Below are 19275 nucleotides of genomic sequence, written 5' to 3' on the forward strand. Positions count from 1 at the left end.
AGTGGAGATGCTGCAAGGGTATCTTGATTTGTACGGCGCCGTTGCCCTGTATTTTTATCCCGCACTGGCCTCGGCTCCTACAGTGGCCAATCTACGGCTAGGGAACTTTTGGACGAGGCACGGCCCGTGCATTAGTGTTGGCGCGTCGGCTTGTCGGCCATGCAGTAAGCAGTGAGCCGTTCTTGGTGAGGCAATCATAACGACTGATCTTGTATCTGGAGTGGAAGCCGTAAGCAGTTCAGCTGGGTTCAAATTGAGAGTAAAGTCGCTGACAGAAAGAGGCGCCTTACCAATCAGTCTAGGTCGACGAACTGCGTACCTACAAATTGACGACTAACATACCTTGCCGATGTCAACATGTCAGTTTTTGGATCACAGTCAGGTCTTTCCGAACAGACACTGTCGGACGCGGATGACAGCAATGTTCCACTGCAGAATCTGGCGGACACTATAGATAGACGAAAGACACAGAATCGCATCGCCCAGAGAAAGCATAGTCAGTCACTTCCAACATTTCCATATCAACCTTGCAGCATCGCTCTCATCGGGCCATGTTCTCATCCGCCTGCAAAAGGGTAGAATCATTAAATGATAAAGCACAGGACAAAAACTCAAGAAGCGCATCGAAGACCTGGAGCTGCAACTAGAATATGCAAACTTTAACTCCCGATCCGTCGTTCCAAAAACGACACCTCACCCTATACCAGTGTCTGCACCTTCGGATCTGAATTCGACCGAGGAAAACATGCTACCCCATTTTGACCACATAGAGAATCTCTTTACAAAGTCCAATGGTCACCTGGGAAGCTTTTGGAATGCCCAGGAACACAGCGCATTGTCTGAGGGTTCGCTTTCACTCGGTCACATCACAACGCCCTTTTCCGCCGCAGGCATGGCACCGTTGCAAACTCAGGACCTGACCGGCGATCATGCCTCGAATAGAGATTTTACGTACACCTCAGCCCGCCGTGGCTTAGAGCCATCGACAGAATCTCTTTTGATGACACCAACTACCGAAATTAACGAGGTTCTCGCCGTACCTGATGCGAGTCGCAGGCCTTCATTGCACCCGCTGAGTGACGCGCCAGAACTAAATGACCTATCTGCCCCCCCTTGTTCATTGACCATGGAGCGCAAGATCGCCTACATTGTCGATTGCGCTAAGTCGCTCGGGTTTCGCGACTTCGACTCGGTCGTAAAGGCTTACTACACAAGCTCATTTGAAGTCATGTCCCGAGCCCATGATATGCAGAGAGTTAGTAGGATTCGTGGCCTCGATTCCGTTCTTAGGACCATTAATGCCAGCGCCGAAACCTGGCCGCATCATGAGAGCCAAATCTATCAAGCCGAGGTTTTCAAAGCCGCGGAGCATCTTTACAGCGTCGAATTCCAGCGAGCCATTGACAGCGGAGCGCTGATGGTACTAGAACAGCATCAGCGACTGAAGGAGGATGAAATGAATTGGCCAGGGGTTAGAATTACGTCTCATAAGAGCGAACTCTTATCACAGGTGAGTCCGCGCTTTTATTCCAGAGTCCAAACAGGCACAGCTAATGAAATTGGTCATTGGAATTAGCTTCCAAACCTTTGGACATTCCTATTGGAGCTCTCAGGATGCAACCCTCCAAGATCCTTTACCGCGCTCCTACATTACTATTTATCCCATCAGGGAGACGTAGCTTCTGAACAAAGCATTTAGAAAACCCAGTATCCGAGGGTGGAAACGATATATTTTATGTTTGTCTATACGTCTTGTAAGAAAGACTGCTAGTGGCGCCAAATATCTGTGAGATATATCAAGAGGTCACGCGAGCAAAATGAAAACCCTCGAGTTCACACAAATCATAGGTTACAATTAGTTAATATAACTTAAGGAGATTCGTATTTATGTTTAAAGTTCAAGAAAGTTCAGACCAGGACTATCTTGATTTGCGTGCTTCTGAAGCCACCAGTACCTCACTCCTCCCCACCTCGCAGTATGACAGCAGAACAACAGAGTGTAGCTACCATCTTAAACCTTCATTACATCTCCATTAGCAAGACGTGCGGCACAGATACCGTGGCGAGCAGTCATTCCCTCGTCGGCAACCTTGGCAGCGCAAATGCCGTGGTGAGCCTTGACACCGCCTCCCATTGACTTGGCCGCACAGATACCGTGGTACGCCTTGATACCCTCAGCAGCCTTTGCAGCGCAGATACCATGACGAGCTGTCATGCCGTCTTCAGCCGCTTTGGCGGCGCAAATACCGTGTCGAGCGTTGATACCATCCTTGGAGGCCTTAGCAGCACAAATTCCGTGGCGTGCTGTGAAACCATCGTCGGCTTTTACCGCGCAGATGCCGTGACGAGCTTTCATACCGTCATCAGCCACTTTAGCAGCACAGATACCGTGACGAGAGGTAACTCCGTCAGTACTGGCCTTTGCGGCGCAAATGCCGTGACGGGCCTCGAAACCATTTTCAGCCTTAGCTGCACAGATACCGTGTAGAGCTTTGACACCATCGTTCATCTTAGCTGCACAAATACCATGGCGAGCGGTAACCCCCTCATCAGCAGCCTTTGCAGCACAGATTCCATGACGAGCTGTGACACCATCGTCAACCCCCATTGCAGCGCAGATGCCATGGTGGGCAACAATATCCTCGCCCTCCTTCTTGCTGAAAGTCCAGGCAGCTTGGAATGCGTCAAAACCCTGTGGTCCAATGACCTTGGAGCCGATAAGACCTGTAGAAGGAATAACGATGCTGCTGCGGCCGTAGGTCACTTCCATGGTCTCGTTATCAGGGTCGCCGGCCTCATACAGGCTCACGCCCAGAACTTCATCGAGGCCTGTCTCTTGCAGCACGCCGATGAGCTCCTTAACAAAAGCAGCTGGGAAGACTGGTCGATCGACGTTGGAGAGCTCACGCTGTGGCACGAACTTGAACTCTGTGGGCTTAAGCTCTCCATCGAAGACGCGCCAGGTGTGAGGGAGGACTGCGCCGCCAGTGATGACTTCGTCGTCACCTACAACCCAGGGTGAGGAGACTGGGCCGAGCTCGATGATCTTCTCGTTGGGGGCAACGTCATAGTGGCGGTGGAGGAGACCAACACCGAATACCTTGTCGACGCCGTGCTTCATGAAGACATCTCTGATGCAGGACTTCATGTGATCAAGGCCATTGAGTTCCTGGAGTCGCAGCGCGGCCACGTCGACGTCCGTCATGGCATCGACGGCGCGGTGGTCGTATGACGCGGGAGTGTAAGTCTGGACTGCTGCAGCTGCCATGTTGTAAGTAAGAATTGAGAAATAGTTGTGTGTCTGTATCAAGAAGAGAGAAAGTTAAGTGTTTGAATGTTGTTTGAGTTGCCAAGATGTTTGGTTCTTTCTTTCGTCTTTATAGTTATATCTATGCTGCCTCTTGACTCAACTATCAAAGTGTCCTCATATTGCATATTTTGTTAGATGAAAATCATTTCTAGACATGGTGGTACAAGCCGGATGATGCACAGTCATCTTACTCACTCACGCATCGTTTTACTCATGCCTTGTGTTTTGGACTGACGGGCGAGCATTTGGAAAGCCCATGCACAGGTCGGTCGTTGAAACAAGCCTTACTAAGATGACTACAGCGCTGAGATGGCGAGGAAATCATTTCTAGATCGGGGGTCAATCATTTCCAGATTTGGGCATGTATGTTATCTTTGCGGGGACAAGAGTTGCCACAACGATCTGCGTGATAAGCAACCGAGGTTACATTCTGCACCAAAGAGCAACCCTTCCCCGTGTACCAGAGCGGCTGGCCCATTTATTCGTTACGTCCAAGATTCTGAAGACGATGCCGGTCTCCGAGACTGTGCGAACTGGGCGCTCGATGATCCAACTTGTCGAGCCGAGCATGTCGACTTTGAAGCCCTGTTGGCTCAGTGGTAAAGCGTATCACTAGTAAATAGACACGACATGATAAGATCACTGGTTCGATTCCAGTACGGGGCAAATGGCATTGTTTTTGGTGAGGCCGACTTGGAACTACCTGACTACTTTTTTATGTATTGACTTGGCATATCCACCTAGGATATATGATTATTGTAGCTCCAAGAATTCACGTTCCAAACGATTTTGTACAATGCATTCTCGCAGCATGGCGAAGATCAACACTAAATTCAACGCTATGCTTCGGTTGAGCAAGACTCTGTAGACATGCCACTAACAAGTAGCACCGCAGCAAGAGTATAGAGAACGGAAGCAACAAAGAATGGCAGGCTCACAGCCATACCCCCAATGTCCAAGCCGACTGAAAATGACAGTCCAAGGAGTGGTGAGGCGCCAATAGTTGAGATACCCTCGAACACGGCGATTGCAGTGAATAAGAGTGACAGATGATCGGGATGTACCATGGTTGTTAGGAGAGATCGTAGCGCAGATGAAAAGCCATTGCCAAGCGTGTAGCCAAAGAAGGCTGACTATCGGTTAGTTTGTCCGAACATAGATAATGCTGTATCCGTACATACCAATTATAAACGCCGGAACAGCAGTGGCAATACCCATGCAGAGCGAACCAACGGCAAGGATGATGATTGACACTCGAGTCAGAGCGAGATTCGCAGCAGAAGATGTCTTCATTCTGCTGATGAGCCAGACATTGACTTGCGGTAGGACTCCAGCGAAGAGTAGAATCTGGGCGGCGGCTTGGATAGAGAGCAACAACGCCGTCTAGAACCTAAAATTAGTGATCGGGAGAGCATTATGGAGATGTTTGTCATCTTCCTGATCTGGAGAGGACGTACCTTGGCTAGTGGCCATCCAAATCTCACAGACATGTATTGCAAGATGAGTTCTAGCATGGGCCGAGCCATCTTTGCAACGACCAGTGCTAGCAGGCCCACCAGAAGACTTTTATGACTACCTAACGTACGAGCGCCATGACGAACATCGTGTGAAAGGTGTGTTAGAGCCTGCAGAACCTTGTTCTTTGAAGGGTTTTCATCGTTCATGGTTTCCTCACATACGTCATTGGCTGATGGGGCTTCCTCTCCCTCCGTGACCTCTATGTCACTTGGGGCACTATCTGAGGACTTTGTGTTGGGGATAAATCCGAGCACCACAAACGCCAGAGCTTCAAGTGGAACGGCTGTGAGGAAAGCAAAATGCGGCCCCAGTGCCTTCATGAGAATTGCACCAAGTGGTGGCGCAATTAGCTCAGTGATGAGAAGGACAACCTGCACCCAGAAGAAAGCCCTTGTTCTATAAAAGTTTGATCAGTATCCAGTTTACAGTAATCAAAAGTGTCGTCCTTGTGATAGTGTACATACCTTGATGCTTCCGGAATTGCAGCAGCAATGATGGCCATGATCATAGGACTGATAACAGTAGAACCTCCTCCCAGTACCAAGAAAGCCGGTGCAGCATAGACAGCACGGACAGGAAATACTTGGTGAAAATAAAGTACACTAAAAGCCCAGATGTCTCTGAGGACAAAGCCCAGTAGACTGAGACCTGTTACCAACCGGCGGCCCTTACTATCGGCCAGGACACCATAGGGGATAGCGAGTATGAGACCAGGGATACCCTCAATCATGCCGAGAATACCTCTCATCTTTGCCAGAGCACTTTGAATTTCATGGACCTTGCAAAGATGCTCAGGAATGGAGCCATCGTGGCCGATGACACTTGGGTCAGTGGCAGCGTAGTAATCGCGGCAGAGACCAAGCTCGAGCATACGCAGCTTGGGGACTTCGCTTAGAAAGTTGGGGACGTCGACAAGCAGGATGAACAGACTGCAGATGTAGAGGGCTGACCACTGGGAAAAGTGACACTGCCATGCCGTCCGCCACTGAATGACCCTGTCCTTTGCGGGAGGGCTTCTAGTTAGGGCGCTACCATTGAGGTCGGGCTGTAGGAGCGGTGTCGATTCGGAGACACTGTGCTGAACGTTGTCCATGGCGCAGGCTAGTCACAGGAATTCTCTTTCATGCAGAACACGTCGATAGCAATTGAAATACGATAGATGCTGGCTGCGTCGGGAGAACAGTGTTTGTTCAATGTTAGCTAGGCTGATTATCCGCACGCAAAACAACAGCTGAGCGCGTTTTCGCCAAAGATGGGGCCCAACAGGAGTCGAGGTGCTGAAGCGGCGTTGGGAAGAGAAAAGAACCGCGTAATGACGTAGTATTCTCGTATCGCTGCAATGCAATGCAAAAGCACAGTAATCTGAGTCAAAGCAAAGTCGTGTTGGTCCTTCAGGTTGTTTGTCGCAGGCGGAGAGATTTGGCGATCCCTACTATTATAGGAGTGTTAGGGACTTTTGGTAGGATTCGGTGGCGTGTTTGCGCTGTCTTATCTGCCGCAGCAAGGAAGTGCAGCACAGTGTGAGTGTGATACAGGCGAGCGGGGAAAACAGGGCACGGTAGGTTTAGACAGGCATTCAACCAACATGCAGATCCCCATTCAGCTGTGCCGCACTATGCATCATGCAGAGTCATTAGATAAACAATACACCCGTGATAACCTCGGATTTCCAGGGCAACAATCCTTTCTTACTTCCCCGGCAGACCTGAGGTATCAGTATCAGCATCAGCTCAGTGGTACTGCAGTCACCACTGACACCAACGGACCATGTCGTCTGTTAGCGGCTGTCTCAACGATGACTCGCTGGGGCCTGCTGTGCGTGGCTGTAGAGGCAACTTTGACTTTACCGTTGCATTTGAAGATGTCGTCTTTGTGATTGTACCAGCTGCTGCCTTCATCTGTCTTGGCTTCCCTCGTATTTTGACACTCTGTCGCCGCCGTCGCCCAATTGTCGGCCCTTCGGCAGTTCAGTGGACGAAGCTGGTATGTACCGCCACTTTGGTCAATCCATATCGTATCTGTCACTAACGGAGGGTTTTTTTCGTCGTGGTGTAGGCTCTTTCAATAGGCTTGACTATCTTGCAGCTTGTCCTCATCATTCTGGGACAAAACTCTTCTCAGTTCACTTCAGGACGTTCTTTGGCTACTGCCTCCCTTGCTTTCATTGCAGCCCTGCTTCTTATCGCGCTGTCATGGATTGAGCATTCGAGGGCCCCGCGACCTTCAACAGCCATCGCTGCCTACCTCTCCGTCACGCTATTATTTGATGTTGCTCGGACACGGACAGCCTGGCTTCTAACTCCATTGGGGCTGGACCAGAAATATGCTTCTGTATTGACAACCGCCACTATCCTCAAAGCTCTCATGATTTACCTGGAATCTCAACAGAAAGAGAAATGGCTGGGCTGGGACATGAAGCAGCATAGCCCTGAGGAGACGAGTGGTATTTGGAATCTTGGCGTCTTCTTTTGGCTGAACACGTTGTTCATGAAAGGCTATCGTGTTATCCTGACGCTGGAGAGTCTGTACCCCCTCGACAGAGCACTTGAAGCTGAGACACACCACCATCTTGTTAAGAGAGTTCGGAATAATCCATACAAGACTCAAAAGTATGGTCTAGCACGTTTACTGCTGCAGATCCTAGCTATCCACTTATTACCACCCATCATTCCCCGTGCAGCGCTCCTCGCTGCCAGCATGTGCCAACCATTTCTCATCCACGCCCTTCTGCACTACCTAGAAAACGATAACCAAAATAAGAGTCATGGATATGGACTCATTGGCGCGACAGCTCTGACTTACGGCGCCATTGCGTTCTCAACTGCATTATACTGGTACTTCCAGGAGCGTTTCGTCATCATGGTTCGAGGCATTCTTGTGCTCGCCGTGTATGAAAAGACCACAGAGCTTAAAATGCCCACGGAAGGCGATTCCGGCGCCCTCACGTTGATGAGCACCGACGTGGAGCGTATCACAAGAGGCATCCTCGACCTCCATGAATACTGGGCCAACACAATCCAGATTGCTCTTTCTTGCTGGCTACTCCAGCGAGAGCTCGGCGCTGCATTCGCTGCCTCCCTTGGTGTAGTTGCAATCTCAACTCTCACAGCGTTCGGGATAGGCAAACTCCTTGGGCCACGTCAAAAGGCGTGGATGGAAGCCATCGAGACGAGAGTTAATGTCACTGCGGCTGCTATTGCACAGATGAAGCTGGTAAAGATGTCTGGCATGACAAAGCCAATCGAATCTTGTGTGCAGAGACTGCGTGTAAGAGAGATTGAGGTCGGTGGCCAATGGCGTATGCTTCTTGCTGCAGCGGCCACAGTCTCGCAGGTTCCCATGACCTTATCTCCCGTTATCACTTTTGCGGTGGCTACCAAAACGCTCAACACGACATCCATCTTTGTTTCCATCTCCTACCTTACCCTTCTCGCGTCGCCTCTTATGATAATCTTTCAGAAGATCCCTCAGTTCCTTGGAGCTCTAACATGCCTTCAACGGGTCCAGACGTATCTGGAACGCGACTCAAGGTTTGAGTATCGTCATCTCGATCATGGTATGATGTCAACCACGTGTATGACTCCGTCTCCTTCTCCACCTTCTGTCTCGGAAACTAGCGGAAGCTGCATCGAGATGGAGACTCATCCAGGGAAAGGCACTCCTCACATCGTGATCAAGGACGGCAGCTTCAGCTACCACGAGAGCGTTACTGTTCTCACACATGTCAACATAAGCATTCCAACATCACGTCTCACAGCTGTTGTTGGTCCTGTTGCCAGTGGAAAATCCACTCTATGCAAAGCCATTCTCGGCGAAGTCCCGTTTGCGACTGGATCCACGACTATACTCCGTTCCAGAGTCATTGGCTACTGTGATCAACAGCCATTTCTGACAAATACCTCCATCAGAGACAACATCATTGGGGATAGCCACTTTGACGATAAGCTCTACACTTCCGTTATAAATGCTGCCATGCTCGACCACGACATCGTAAACCTCCCTCAGGGCGATAGCACAATGGTTGGAAGTAGTGGTATTGCCTTGAGCGGCGGACAGCGGCAACGAGTGGCGATTGCAAGGGCCCTATACCTTGTAGATACCAAACTCTTGATCTTTGATGATGTACTCAGCGGTCTGGATGCCAGAACAACTGATCATATTTTTCGACATGTCTTTGGACGAGATGGAATGCTCCGTCGTCGTGGCGCCACTGTTATTATGTGCACACACAACCTTCGACACTCTCAAGCTGCGGACCATATCATAACAGTCAGCAGTAAAGGAGAAGTGTCTGAAGAGAAACCCACGGCCGACACAAATGTGCTTCCAAACACTGATCCAGGTTCCGATTCAGAGTCAACTTCGACTGAGGCGCTTGAAAGTGCACAAGAGCCAGCACCTCCCTACTCACTACCAGCTGGAGCAATGACAGTGGAAGAAGCAGCGGCCCGAAAACTGGGTGACGGGAGCGTCTTTGGCTATTACATACGTACCATCGGCTTGATTCCAGTTGTCGCCTTCGCTTTCGCTTGCGTATGCAATGGCTTCCTCAACAACTTCCCACGCATATGGCTCACTTTCTGGGCTGACGATGCGGCTCGGCCACAGAGAGGCATGGCACAAATACACTCTCAGGCCTACTACATCGGTATCTATGGAATGCTCCAGGTACTAGCCTTGATATCCTTCATGGCTGCTGTGGTGCTGGTTCTGGGCCCTTTCATCCGTCTCAGTGGCTCGGTGCTGCACCAGAGGGCGTTGGAGACTGTCATCAACGCACCGTTGCAACTGCTGACGACAACGGACACTGGCACCATCACCAACTACTTTTCCCAAGATATAACCATCATTGATAATGAGCTCCCTATGGCTGTAGCCAACGTGGTGCTGGATGTCTTTGGCGTTATTGGAATGGGTGTCCTTATAGCGTCGTCATCACCGTGGCTAGGACTTACTTACCCAGCTATGATACTAATCTTATGGTTGATACAACGGTTCTACCTCCGAACGTCTCGGCAGCTTCGACTACTAGACCTCGAGGCCAAGAGTCCGTTATACACACATTTTCTAGATACGTCGAGAGGCATCGCCACCATTCGTGCGTTAGGCTGGACGGGAGAAAGCATCAAGCATAATCACCGATTGCTGGACCAGTCCCAGAGACCGATGTATCTACTTTCAATGGTACAGCGCTGGCTATACCTGACCTTAAACGCGGTCGTTGCTGTCACGGCAACGGCTCTCGTAGGTTTGATAACTCAGCTTCGGTCTAGTTCAAGTCTTTCCGGTGCGTCTCTCGTCACGCTGATGATGTTGAGTCAGTCGTTGAGCGATATTGTGCGGTTCTACGCTGCGCTGGAGACCTCTATTGGAGCTGTAGCTCGGCTCCGGAATTTTACTACCAAGACTGGGACGGAAAGTAGTTTGCATGGTGATATAAGACTTGATCAGCAGTGGCCATCGAAAGGAGCCATCGAAGTCCGAGGAGTTTGGGCGACATACAAGTAAGTTTCTGGCCGAAGCTCTCTGAGAAAGCATTGGTAACTCTGGCTCACAATATAGATCCAGTGGTGGTGCTGAGGAATACGCCCTGCAAGGAATCGACGTCTCGATCCGAGCAGGTGAGAGGATAGCCTTGTGCGGTCGTACAGGAAGGTTTGTGTCTCAACACCGCACAGAGTTCCAAGACACTCTTGCTGACCTAAGGGCATGGCAGCGGAAAGTCTTCTCTCATTCTCCTCCTTCTCGCTCTGTTAGAACCTGTGCAAAAGGATAATGTCGAGTACATGCTGTCCATTGACGGTGTCCCTCTGTTGTCTATAAGTCCTCAGACGCTACGAGAAAGAATAATAACCGTCCCTCAGGACCCAGTATTCTTATCAATGGGCAGTACGGTTATGGAAAATCTAGATCCGCTTGGGTTAGCGACGACAGAGCAGTGTCGCGAAGTTCTGCAAGCAACTGGCCTCTGGAACATGGTCGACTCACAGGGTGGGCTCGGCAGTGTTCTTTCAGAATCTTCATTGAGTCAAGGGCAAAGGCAGGTCTTTAACATTGCTCGAGCAGTACTTAAGCGGAGAACATCGAGTAGTTGTGTACTCCTGCTGGATGAGTTTACCAGCTCGGTCGATGCTGACACCGAGCGAAACATGCTTGCAATAATTGAGAGGGAGTTTGCTGGTTGCACTATAGTTATGGTTGCCCATCGACTGCACATTGTGTCTGAGTTTTGCGACAGAGTCCTTGTCTTGGATCGCGGAAGAATTGTAGAGGATGGCGACCCTCGGGCGCTGTCAAGAGTCGATGAATCGTGGTTTGCAAGTCTCATGGCAGCTGGAGGATGAAGGGGGATTCAAGATAGGTCGGTCACTGAATAAAGACCATAAGACCCATCTTTGTTCTGATAATAGCACGAGGGGGATCCTCCCTTCGGCAGTTTGTTCCGCGCGCTACAGAACTAATGCTGATATGCACCGTATGTTTCCGAATTGAGAAGCTGATCATCTTTTGTGTAGAGTGTCTGTGCAAACGTACGCGTCGTCAATTTACCTGGCCTTGCTCCTAAGCCTCTTCCTTTTACCGGTACGAGATTGATCGAATGTCATTCACTATGCGCCATACCGAGCTAGGCAGGTCCGGAGGTTCTTGCTTATCAAGTCCATCTGCCGGCGCTATGACGCAGCTAGTACTCACTAGTCAAACATTGGTCCCAGGACCGTTCTGATGTCGTCGTGACTAACTAATTCCATTGATATGAAGCTGGAGGAGAGGATTCATGGCCCATATGTAGTCCGCATTATTACAGATTCATAATATATAAATTGATAAAGGAACGCCAACGATTAAGCCATATCTCCATACTTCCGAGCTCCCAAGAAACCATTGAACGAGCAAAGCATAAATGTCCCCTTTCCGCAGTTTAATCATCGCCTCCTATGTCTTCTCTCGCCGTCCAGTATACGGAAAGAAGCTTCATTCGGCAATTCGAATGTTTGTGATATCCGTAAAGTCCTTGATGTCATCAAAGACATGTTCAATGGGAGTGACATACCCATAGCCATCGTCGTAGGTGTCGTTATGTTTGTGTCCTCTAAACAGCAAGGCAACAATCCCACCGTCATTGTCGAAGATTACTGAGCCTGAGTCTCCGTGGGCACACAGCTTGGTGATAGGGTTGATATCCTCCCTTGGCCCATAGACGAACTCATCAGTCACAAGACGCGCCTCCCCAAGATAGGCGTCATGTTCTATGGTGACCCTCTGCTTCTCCCACCACCATTTTCCAGTTGTTGCTCCAGTAGTAGTTCCCATTTTGAAGATATGACCGAGTTCCCATGGGCCCTCTGCTGACTTCCCTTCGCTTCTTGGCTGTATGGGAGTCCCCAATGCATACGGGGCCGCCGTTGGGTCTTCGTACTTCGATAGCCAGACTTTTAATTCGGGGAGATCGTTAGACCAACGTCGAGATGGGTCAAGCTCAATCAACGCCCAATCCATCCTCCTGCTACCAACCTGGCGTCTGAAGCCTGAAGAAGCAATTAAATTGCCGAGAACCTGTTTGTCCTGCTTGATGAAAGCTTCTTTTGCTTTCTTTTCGGTCTCCATACTAGCGATTTGAGCTTTAAGCTCACGGATCGACTCTCTTATGGCCTTTTTATGCTTGGAAGCGCGAAGTTCTTCTTCCTTCAGGCTGAGTCTATTGCGGAACCCGTCAATGTCTTCATCGATGACACCCATAGTGAAATTATGCTTGGCTCGGGATGGGCTTTCGAAACTGGCAACCTCATGACTGAGCTTTGAAGATGCGTTGTAGCCATCGAAGTCAACTTTCCGAAGGTCGCTGCCCTCTGGTGGCGGTAGTTTCTGAATCTCGCCATCGGGTCCCGTAAGGAAGGCAAATCCATCAAAAGCAGCTCTGACAACATGGTGATTTGTAAGGGCACAGGTACGCCATTGAGGATCAGACTTTCTCTTGATCTGAATAAAACAACCTAGCGTCCCAAAGCCAGAATTATGCTTCTGATCACCTTCCAGGATATAGCGCGAAGGGCTGAAGTCATCGCCAATCTGTACTGTCTTGTTGTAGTCACCCTTGATGCGTTTGTTTGCGGCTTCGCCCTTGGCTCTCTTGCTTGGATCTAAGGGTAACGGTTCGTAAGTACTTAGCCAGTTCAGATTATGTTCGATGTGAATCTGGACATGCTCCCATCCTCCTAGGTGATCAAGGACGTCCTTGACGGCCGAAACAACGCCATACCAACTTGTCTCATCTGAGCGGTGGTCCATTGAGATGTAGACTGTTGCTGGGTTCGCATTGATGAGGGGATTGACCCCAAACTTCTGAAGGGCGAGGCATGTTAGGTAACCTCTTGTTGTTGGGAGGGATTGAAGTCGTTCGTATATGAGGTCGCGGACAGTATCCCACGCCCTAGACAGAGCAGGCTCGTTGACTCGACCATAGTACTTGGTCTTGATAAGATCCCGTGAAACAATCTCAACGTAGATCGGAGACATCATCATTCGGGAAAACTTGCCTAAGTAGGTGGCCATGTGTTGAGCTGCGCGAGTAAAAGAGTCGCTCTTCTCGGTTGACCAGTCGGCAAGCATAATAACGGTCGGCCTAGCACTTGTTGAGCCAGGCTTCCCTCTCATTTCGAGTCTGACCTCATTCGCAATACGTCCACTGCTATCTCTGCATAACAAATGGAAGTCCTTGAGGGTACAAAGGCCTTCCTCTTCAATATCACCTTTCAGGTCATACAAACCGAGGGGCAGTGGCTGGGCTAAAGTCCTGCAAGGTAAGGCTTCGAGTACAGGATATGAAACCCGATGCCAGCCAACGCTGACATGGGGAATAGGTGCTGGATTCATCGCAAGGGCTTCGCTTCAGAACTGGCGTGGGACGAAGATGTGGTGATGAGCTGGCCCGATTGAGGGCTAAAAAAGAAGTGTGATGAAAGCAATACGAAACAAAAGCTGGCAATCGTGCGACACCAAATATGGAAGTCTCGTAAAGAGGCGATGTGTGGTGGTGGAGTTGCTAGTGATTGCAGTTTGTGAACTGTGTGATTTGGGAGGAATCAAATGATGATGAAGTGAGGTTGAGAGGTTGAAGAATTTGTGTGCAGCCCGAGACATAATCACGAACAAAAGTCTAAGGGGCGCCGGTGACCACGTGACTCCCAACCAGTGACCAAGTTAACTAAGTCCTGTCTGCTGATTTACGCTCTTAGCTACGAGCCTTAACTGTAAATAACACATCTAGCTAATAACTTAGATATTATACTATACTGACTAACCAATTGCTACAGCCAAAGGCTGATATCATGAAAACCTAAAAAATGACTCATTCGCCCGCCAGCACGGTGACCAAATCAAGACAATGAGCGAAAGTATTTGACACATCTGCCGAGTAATTTAAGTACCGCATGATCATTTGAAACCCTTAGCCACCGGTTTCACCTGCAAATAATACATATAGTTCACAATTTAGACGCGATTCTCTGTCGCACCAATCATAAGCTGAAGCTTGCTGAAGCTTACTGAAGTTGACAGCTCGAATCAAAGACCAATATGTAACAACGTGCTTGATTTACAAGGTAAGTTGTAGTAATGCATGTGATGTAGATGTCATCTGACAGCTGTCGGGTTCATCAGCTCAAATTGACAGCCTCAGAAACACCCAGGGTCAGAGTACTGCAAGCCCAAAATCAGGCTATCCCTTAACATGACTTAAGATACGTGAGACAGAATACGCTATGCACCGTCAACCTTCCCAAAATACAGTGACTTTGATGTGTAGACGAACACGCATGCATAGTGTTAGCTGAAAGCCATTATGTTAAGTTGAAGCTCGGCAGATATGACCCTGAGAACTATTCTAATGTCTACAGTTGTTGAAACTGGTAATACTGTCCCAAAAAGCCACCTCTTAGAAGTCCTTCCGGAAATTCTTTAGTCCAGGGAGTTGAATCCCTCATCCGACAAAGACGTAAGGCAGTTTTGTAACCTTCTTCACACCTCCGCCCACAAAATACAAATAGTAGAGAGTAAAGTCCTACAAAACAACCTAGAAATCCGTCACACTTTATCTTCAGGTTAACCTATAAGCCTGCAATACCTAGTAAACTTGCCATCTGCTAGTATCGCATCAAGTTCTTCTGGCAGCATACCAACGACAAACTCGATACCTCCGTCCTCGCGCAGTGGATGTATAACCGCCATCCGGAATGCCGCATTGATAGAATCCATCTGTATGCGCATCGCTGCCGGCACGCCGCCGTCATCCAGTAACTCGTCTCCAAAGGAGATAGCGCTTGTTTGGAAAAGCATCAAGTTGTTAACTGCAAAATGCATCCCGTCCATCCCCATGCACGCGGTAGTCACCTTGGTGTAGTCAGGTACCGACTGCAGCAGCGTGAATGCATCGTGAACTAATGAAGTTTTGATGTGTACCGCCGCGGCGCGGAACACCTGGGCAACCTGCCCGACTGTTGTGCCTGTGCCACAGAGCGTTGCCACAGGCATACTCGGCCGGTTGATGATGACAAGATTACCCATGTACGACTCAGGTAGCAGCTTTGAGAAATAGGGTCTGACATCGATAGGCAACTCAACTATGGCCATTTCATCTTCATCAAAGGTCTCGCAGCGCAAATGAGTCGCCACATGATAACGCGCTTTGATGGCTGAACGCCAGACGAACGCTTGGATCATATCGCTGACCGATGTCACGCCCTCAGCTGTAGGGTCAGCCAGCACATCTCGCCAAAGCTTCTCGACCATTTCTGTCGACATGACAAAGGTGTATGCTTTCATGGGCCGGCCATGAGTAGGGCGGGTCGGTGGCCATTCGAACTTCCGAGGGAAGAATGGAGCCGGAGGGAGCGTCGACTCGTTCATGAAGCTCTTGACCTGAGTCCCGTTCTCTATCTCGGCCGGGTCTGGGATGTCGATGAAACCCCATACGTTCTTGTCTACTTGATCAGCCGGTTTTGCATATCCTTCCAACTCGTGGAGGATTTGCGGAATACTGCGGTTCATACTCTGCTTGTCCAGCCAGTCGCAAGTTGCCGTGGCTTCGCCTTGCGTATGACGGCAACAATCGCCCCAGATACGCATCACCATGATGGCTCCCGTACCATCAAAGCATTGGTGGTGAAAGTCAATGGCCAAGATGCAACCACCATGGATGAAGTTGGCCTGCGCCATGAACACGTCGGCCGGCAGTGACGGCGCCAGCGGAGAAGCGAGTACAATGTCGTCTACAAAGCTTGAACACAGAAAACCACCGGCACGGAGTTCAGCGAAGGACGAGAGCACCACCGAAAGGTCTTCGTATCGAAGCTGTCGTGGTCCAGATGACTCGGCGCTTTGGTTGGTCTTCGAAGTATAAGGCACTGGAGGAAGTGTAATACGCATACTACCCTTCTTATACCCTATCTCATCCTCTGAGCAGGGTATCAGTTTGCCATCAAGCTCAGGAATGATTTCCATGGCACGACGTAGCCCTGTTTGCAATCGTGCGAAGACGTCTTCAAACCGCACGCCCTTGCGGAGCCGGTAGAAGAACTTCATCCCTAGATAAATGTTGGGGCTCATCTGATCAAACGGGCTCACTCTCTGTGACAGACGCGCGCGGTGTAAATCTATCATCCGGTACATCTCGGCTGCACCGTCTGTAGCCGCTTCACCCGAAGATGCCTCGTTGCTTGTCTTCCTGTGCATGCCGATTGCGAGCTGAACCAACATTGCAGAGAACTGGCGGAGTGTAGGGCTGCCGTAGAGATGCCGTGGGGCCAACAGCTCACCAAGCTTGGTAGCTGCTCACAGAGACTTGATAGCACGGAAAACCAGCATTGAGTCAAGCCTTTAACGAATAGGTTGTCGTCAAGTGCCGCCTCCTTAACCGCAGGTGACAGAGTATCTAAAATATGACGGACACCATCTGTGACCGAAGCAATAGAGCTGGTGTCAATAGCTATAAACTCGGGGTCTTTTTCCATTCGTGAACTGTAGAAGCGTTCGATGAAATCACCATATGCCTCGAGCGTGGCTCTTCGCTCGATCGTTCCCTTGTCAGTGCGGATAAAAGGCTTATCAAACTCGGCAAATGCGACGTAATCCCTTTGCACCTGATTTTTATGCAAAGACAATGCATTGGCACGTTCAATTGCAGCCCAGACACTGTCCAACACCTCGTTGGTCCTGGAAGTTGAGTCTTGAAGCTCAATGAGCAAACCCGCCTGACGCTTGCCTGTTCCGACCTAGAAACGTCAGTGACATTCGAGCAGCACACAAGACGGGACGTTTTACCATCAAACAGCCCTTGATATCAGGGTGCGTGCTGACCAAAGCCTCTGTTTCCAACGGCGATATCTTGTAGCCATTAGATAACACAACAATGTCATCATTGCGACCCTGAAATGCCCATAGATTCGGCTTGGTAGGGTGTTTGCTATAGAGGTCTTTGAGGTTAATGCTCGCCTCGTTTGGTAAAGTATGGAAGATGCCCTGAAATAGGGGCCAGTGGGTATTGCTATGTACCCAATGCTCATAGATGCCTGGTTCTACTTCCCTAAACTCAAACCCAGAAAATGGATGGAAGGAAAAATAGTACCAGTCTTGTCTTTCTATCCACAGGTTCCCGATGAACAGGCCTTCTGTAGTGCCCGTTAGATTTAAAACTCGAACCACATCGTTACCCTTTGATCCGAGGATAGGGCTAACCGGGCCACCAGAAGCGCAGATGAATTTGGACGGCTTCAGCTTGATTAAGACATCCGGCGTTTCGCCTAGCTCATCGACTAACGACGGAACCATGATCCAAATAGCGATATTTGCATGATCGGCAAGTGACTCAATTAGGTCCATATTAGGCACCACACCTTTAGGGCCCATGATACAGTGCAGACCAAAGAGAGACGGCAGGAGAATATTCATGATGATACCGGCGCCCTGTAAAGTTATTTTCAGTTAGAAGGATGCTCTAGGCTGTATCGTGGGGTAGAAATACGTGGCTCATTGGAAACGACGAGTATATTCTATCTCCCTCGTTCCAATTGTCTGTCCACGGCAACAGCCCGTCATCCCCTTCGACGCGTGGGAGTAGCCGCACAGCATCCATTGTACCGATAAGACCGTGCGACCACGTAATCGGCTTCGGAAGGCCAGTCGACCCAGAGGTATGAAGTAAACAGAACGGGTCCCCAGAAGCTTCTTCGAAGGTCTTGTCATATGGATACAACGTGATTGGATCGGCATTGAGCATTTCGTCTAGTTCTGGGAGAATGAGCACCTTTATACTGCGCTTCTGCAGGATGTCATCTGCCAGAGGACACGAATACCCGTACGGTTTGACCCAGGTGCTGCATTTTGCAGCTTCAAGCACTGCGAGCGCACCTTCGATGCTATTTCTAGGGGACAAAAATAATGCCTCCATTGCATTAGAGACATGCGACTAGGTTCAGACGGGGCGTATTTCACTCACAGTGCAACCGACCTTGACACATGCATATGTCAACAGGACGTGCCGGAGGTCATCTTCTGTAGTCAGTAAGGTCAGGGTCTTCAAGTATCATTTTTCTTTACATACGAGGTCCAATGTAAGCCGCTGTCTGCACAACGTTGTTTTCCCCAATTTGGCTATACAGCCACCAAGCGGTCTTATTAACTGCATTCGCAAAAGCTCGCGCAGAAATATCTTGGAATCCATCAGAGATGTTTAAGGAGCTCATCACGTATAAGACTGATCTAGTCTCCTTTAGCTAATTTATTTACTTTATATAATGTCTTCTAATGCATGTAATTGTAGCTCAAGATATAATACTGCTCGTTATAAGAAATTGGACATTTAATGCCTATTTTTGCCTGTCTGGCTGGCATAGTTAATAATCTCCTGTTAGTAATGGCTTTTAACAACTGAGGATCTAACTTTTACCCCACTCTCGCTTGGCTTCTACCTTAAACTCAAGACGTGCAAAACAATATATATAAAGCGACTATAAATGTCCGTAAAATCAACGTCACTTTCTCGGAGAACAGTGGTGATTAGGGAAAGCTCTGAGTCATTGTATTCAATGCAGCCTTTGTAGATTTCAAGGCTTGAGAAGCCTGCTAGCTATAAATCAATACACAGTCCTATTGCCACATAGTAACCATTTACCATAGCAAAAAGCTAGGCTTTACAAAAAGATAAACTAGTAAGAAAAGATAACTAGAAGGGCTATTTAAGTATTAATCCTATATAAATTTATCTTATACCCTTAAGAAAGATAATAAGCACTTTCTCCTAATAAAGTAAATTTACTTACTGTATTGTGGCTAGGTAGCCTCTTAGCCACACTTTGCTTTAGATAAGAACATTTCGCGGCTACCTCCGTACTTTACAACCAACATACAGTATCCTGCAGGAGGCCTACCAACATGGGTTCCCCGCTCTGTGCCTC

At 49.1% G+C, this 19275-nt stretch overlaps 6 protein-coding genes across 6 annotated transcripts; 2 read left to right on the forward strand and 4 right to left on the reverse strand.

Annotated features, from left to right (window-relative positions):
• Nucleotides 1–357: 357 nt before the first annotated feature.
• FSUBG_9773 (uncharacterized protein) lies at nucleotides 358–1576 on the forward strand (the record flags this gene model as incomplete). The annotated part of the gene is made up of 2 exons (XM_036688322.1): nucleotides 358–496; nucleotides 603–1576. 2 exons carry the CDS (start codon nucleotides 358–360, stop codon nucleotides 1574–1576), a joined length of 1113 nt encoding a protein of 370 aa, XP_036534709.1.
• Nucleotides 1577–2011: 435 nt separating this feature from the next.
• On the reverse strand, nucleotides 2012–3268 carry FSUBG_9774 (uncharacterized protein; the record flags this gene model as incomplete). Its single annotated transcript, XM_036688323.1, has 1 exon — nucleotides 2012–3268. The coding sequence occupies one exon, from the start codon at nucleotides 3266–3268 to the stop codon at nucleotides 2012–2014; it is 1257 nt and encodes a 418-aa protein (XP_036534710.1).
• Nucleotides 3269–4149: 881 nt separating this feature from the next.
• On the reverse strand, nucleotides 4150–5921 carry FSUBG_9775 (major facilitator superfamily transporter; the record flags this gene model as incomplete). The annotated part of the gene is made up of 5 exons (XM_036688324.1): nucleotides 4150–4439; nucleotides 4492–4693; nucleotides 4768–4853; nucleotides 4896–5224; nucleotides 5293–5921. The coding sequence occupies 5 exons, from the start codon at nucleotides 5919–5921 to the stop codon at nucleotides 4150–4152; spliced, it is 1536 nt and encodes a 511-aa protein (XP_036534711.1).
• A 674-nt stretch (nucleotides 5922–6595) lies between these two features.
• Nucleotides 6596–11172, forward strand: FSUBG_9776 (multidrug resistance; the record flags this gene model as incomplete). The annotated part of the gene is made up of 4 exons (XM_036688325.1): nucleotides 6596–6811; nucleotides 6914–10332; nucleotides 10391–10483; nucleotides 10545–11172. 4 exons carry the CDS (start codon nucleotides 6596–6598, stop codon nucleotides 11170–11172), a joined length of 4356 nt encoding a protein of 1451 aa, XP_036534712.1.
• A 628-nt stretch (nucleotides 11173–11800) lies between these two features.
• On the reverse strand, nucleotides 11801–13480 carry FSUBG_9777 (uncharacterized protein; the record flags this gene model as incomplete). Its single annotated transcript, XM_036688326.1, has 1 exon — nucleotides 11801–13480. One exon carries the CDS (start codon nucleotides 13478–13480, stop codon nucleotides 11801–11803), a length of 1680 nt encoding a protein of 559 aa, XP_036534713.1.
• A 1446-nt stretch (nucleotides 13481–14926) lies between these two features.
• Nucleotides 14927–18564, reverse strand: FSUBG_9778 (transferase family; the record flags this gene model as incomplete). Its single annotated transcript, XM_036688327.1, has 6 exons — nucleotides 14927–16588; nucleotides 16639–17094; nucleotides 17144–17785; nucleotides 17844–18263; nucleotides 18318–18373; nucleotides 18423–18564. 6 exons carry the CDS (start codon nucleotides 18562–18564, stop codon nucleotides 14927–14929), a joined length of 3378 nt encoding a protein of 1125 aa, XP_036534714.1.
• Nucleotides 18565–19275: the final 711 nt, after the last annotated feature.

The sequence above is a fragment of the Fusarium subglutinans genome (genome assembly GCF_013396075.1).
Source record: "Fusarium subglutinans strain NRRL 66333 chromosome Unknown NRRL66333_c0000156, whole genome shotgun sequence".
Lineage (NCBI taxonomy): Eukaryota > Fungi > Ascomycota > Sordariomycetes > Hypocreales > Nectriaceae > Fusarium > Fusarium subglutinans.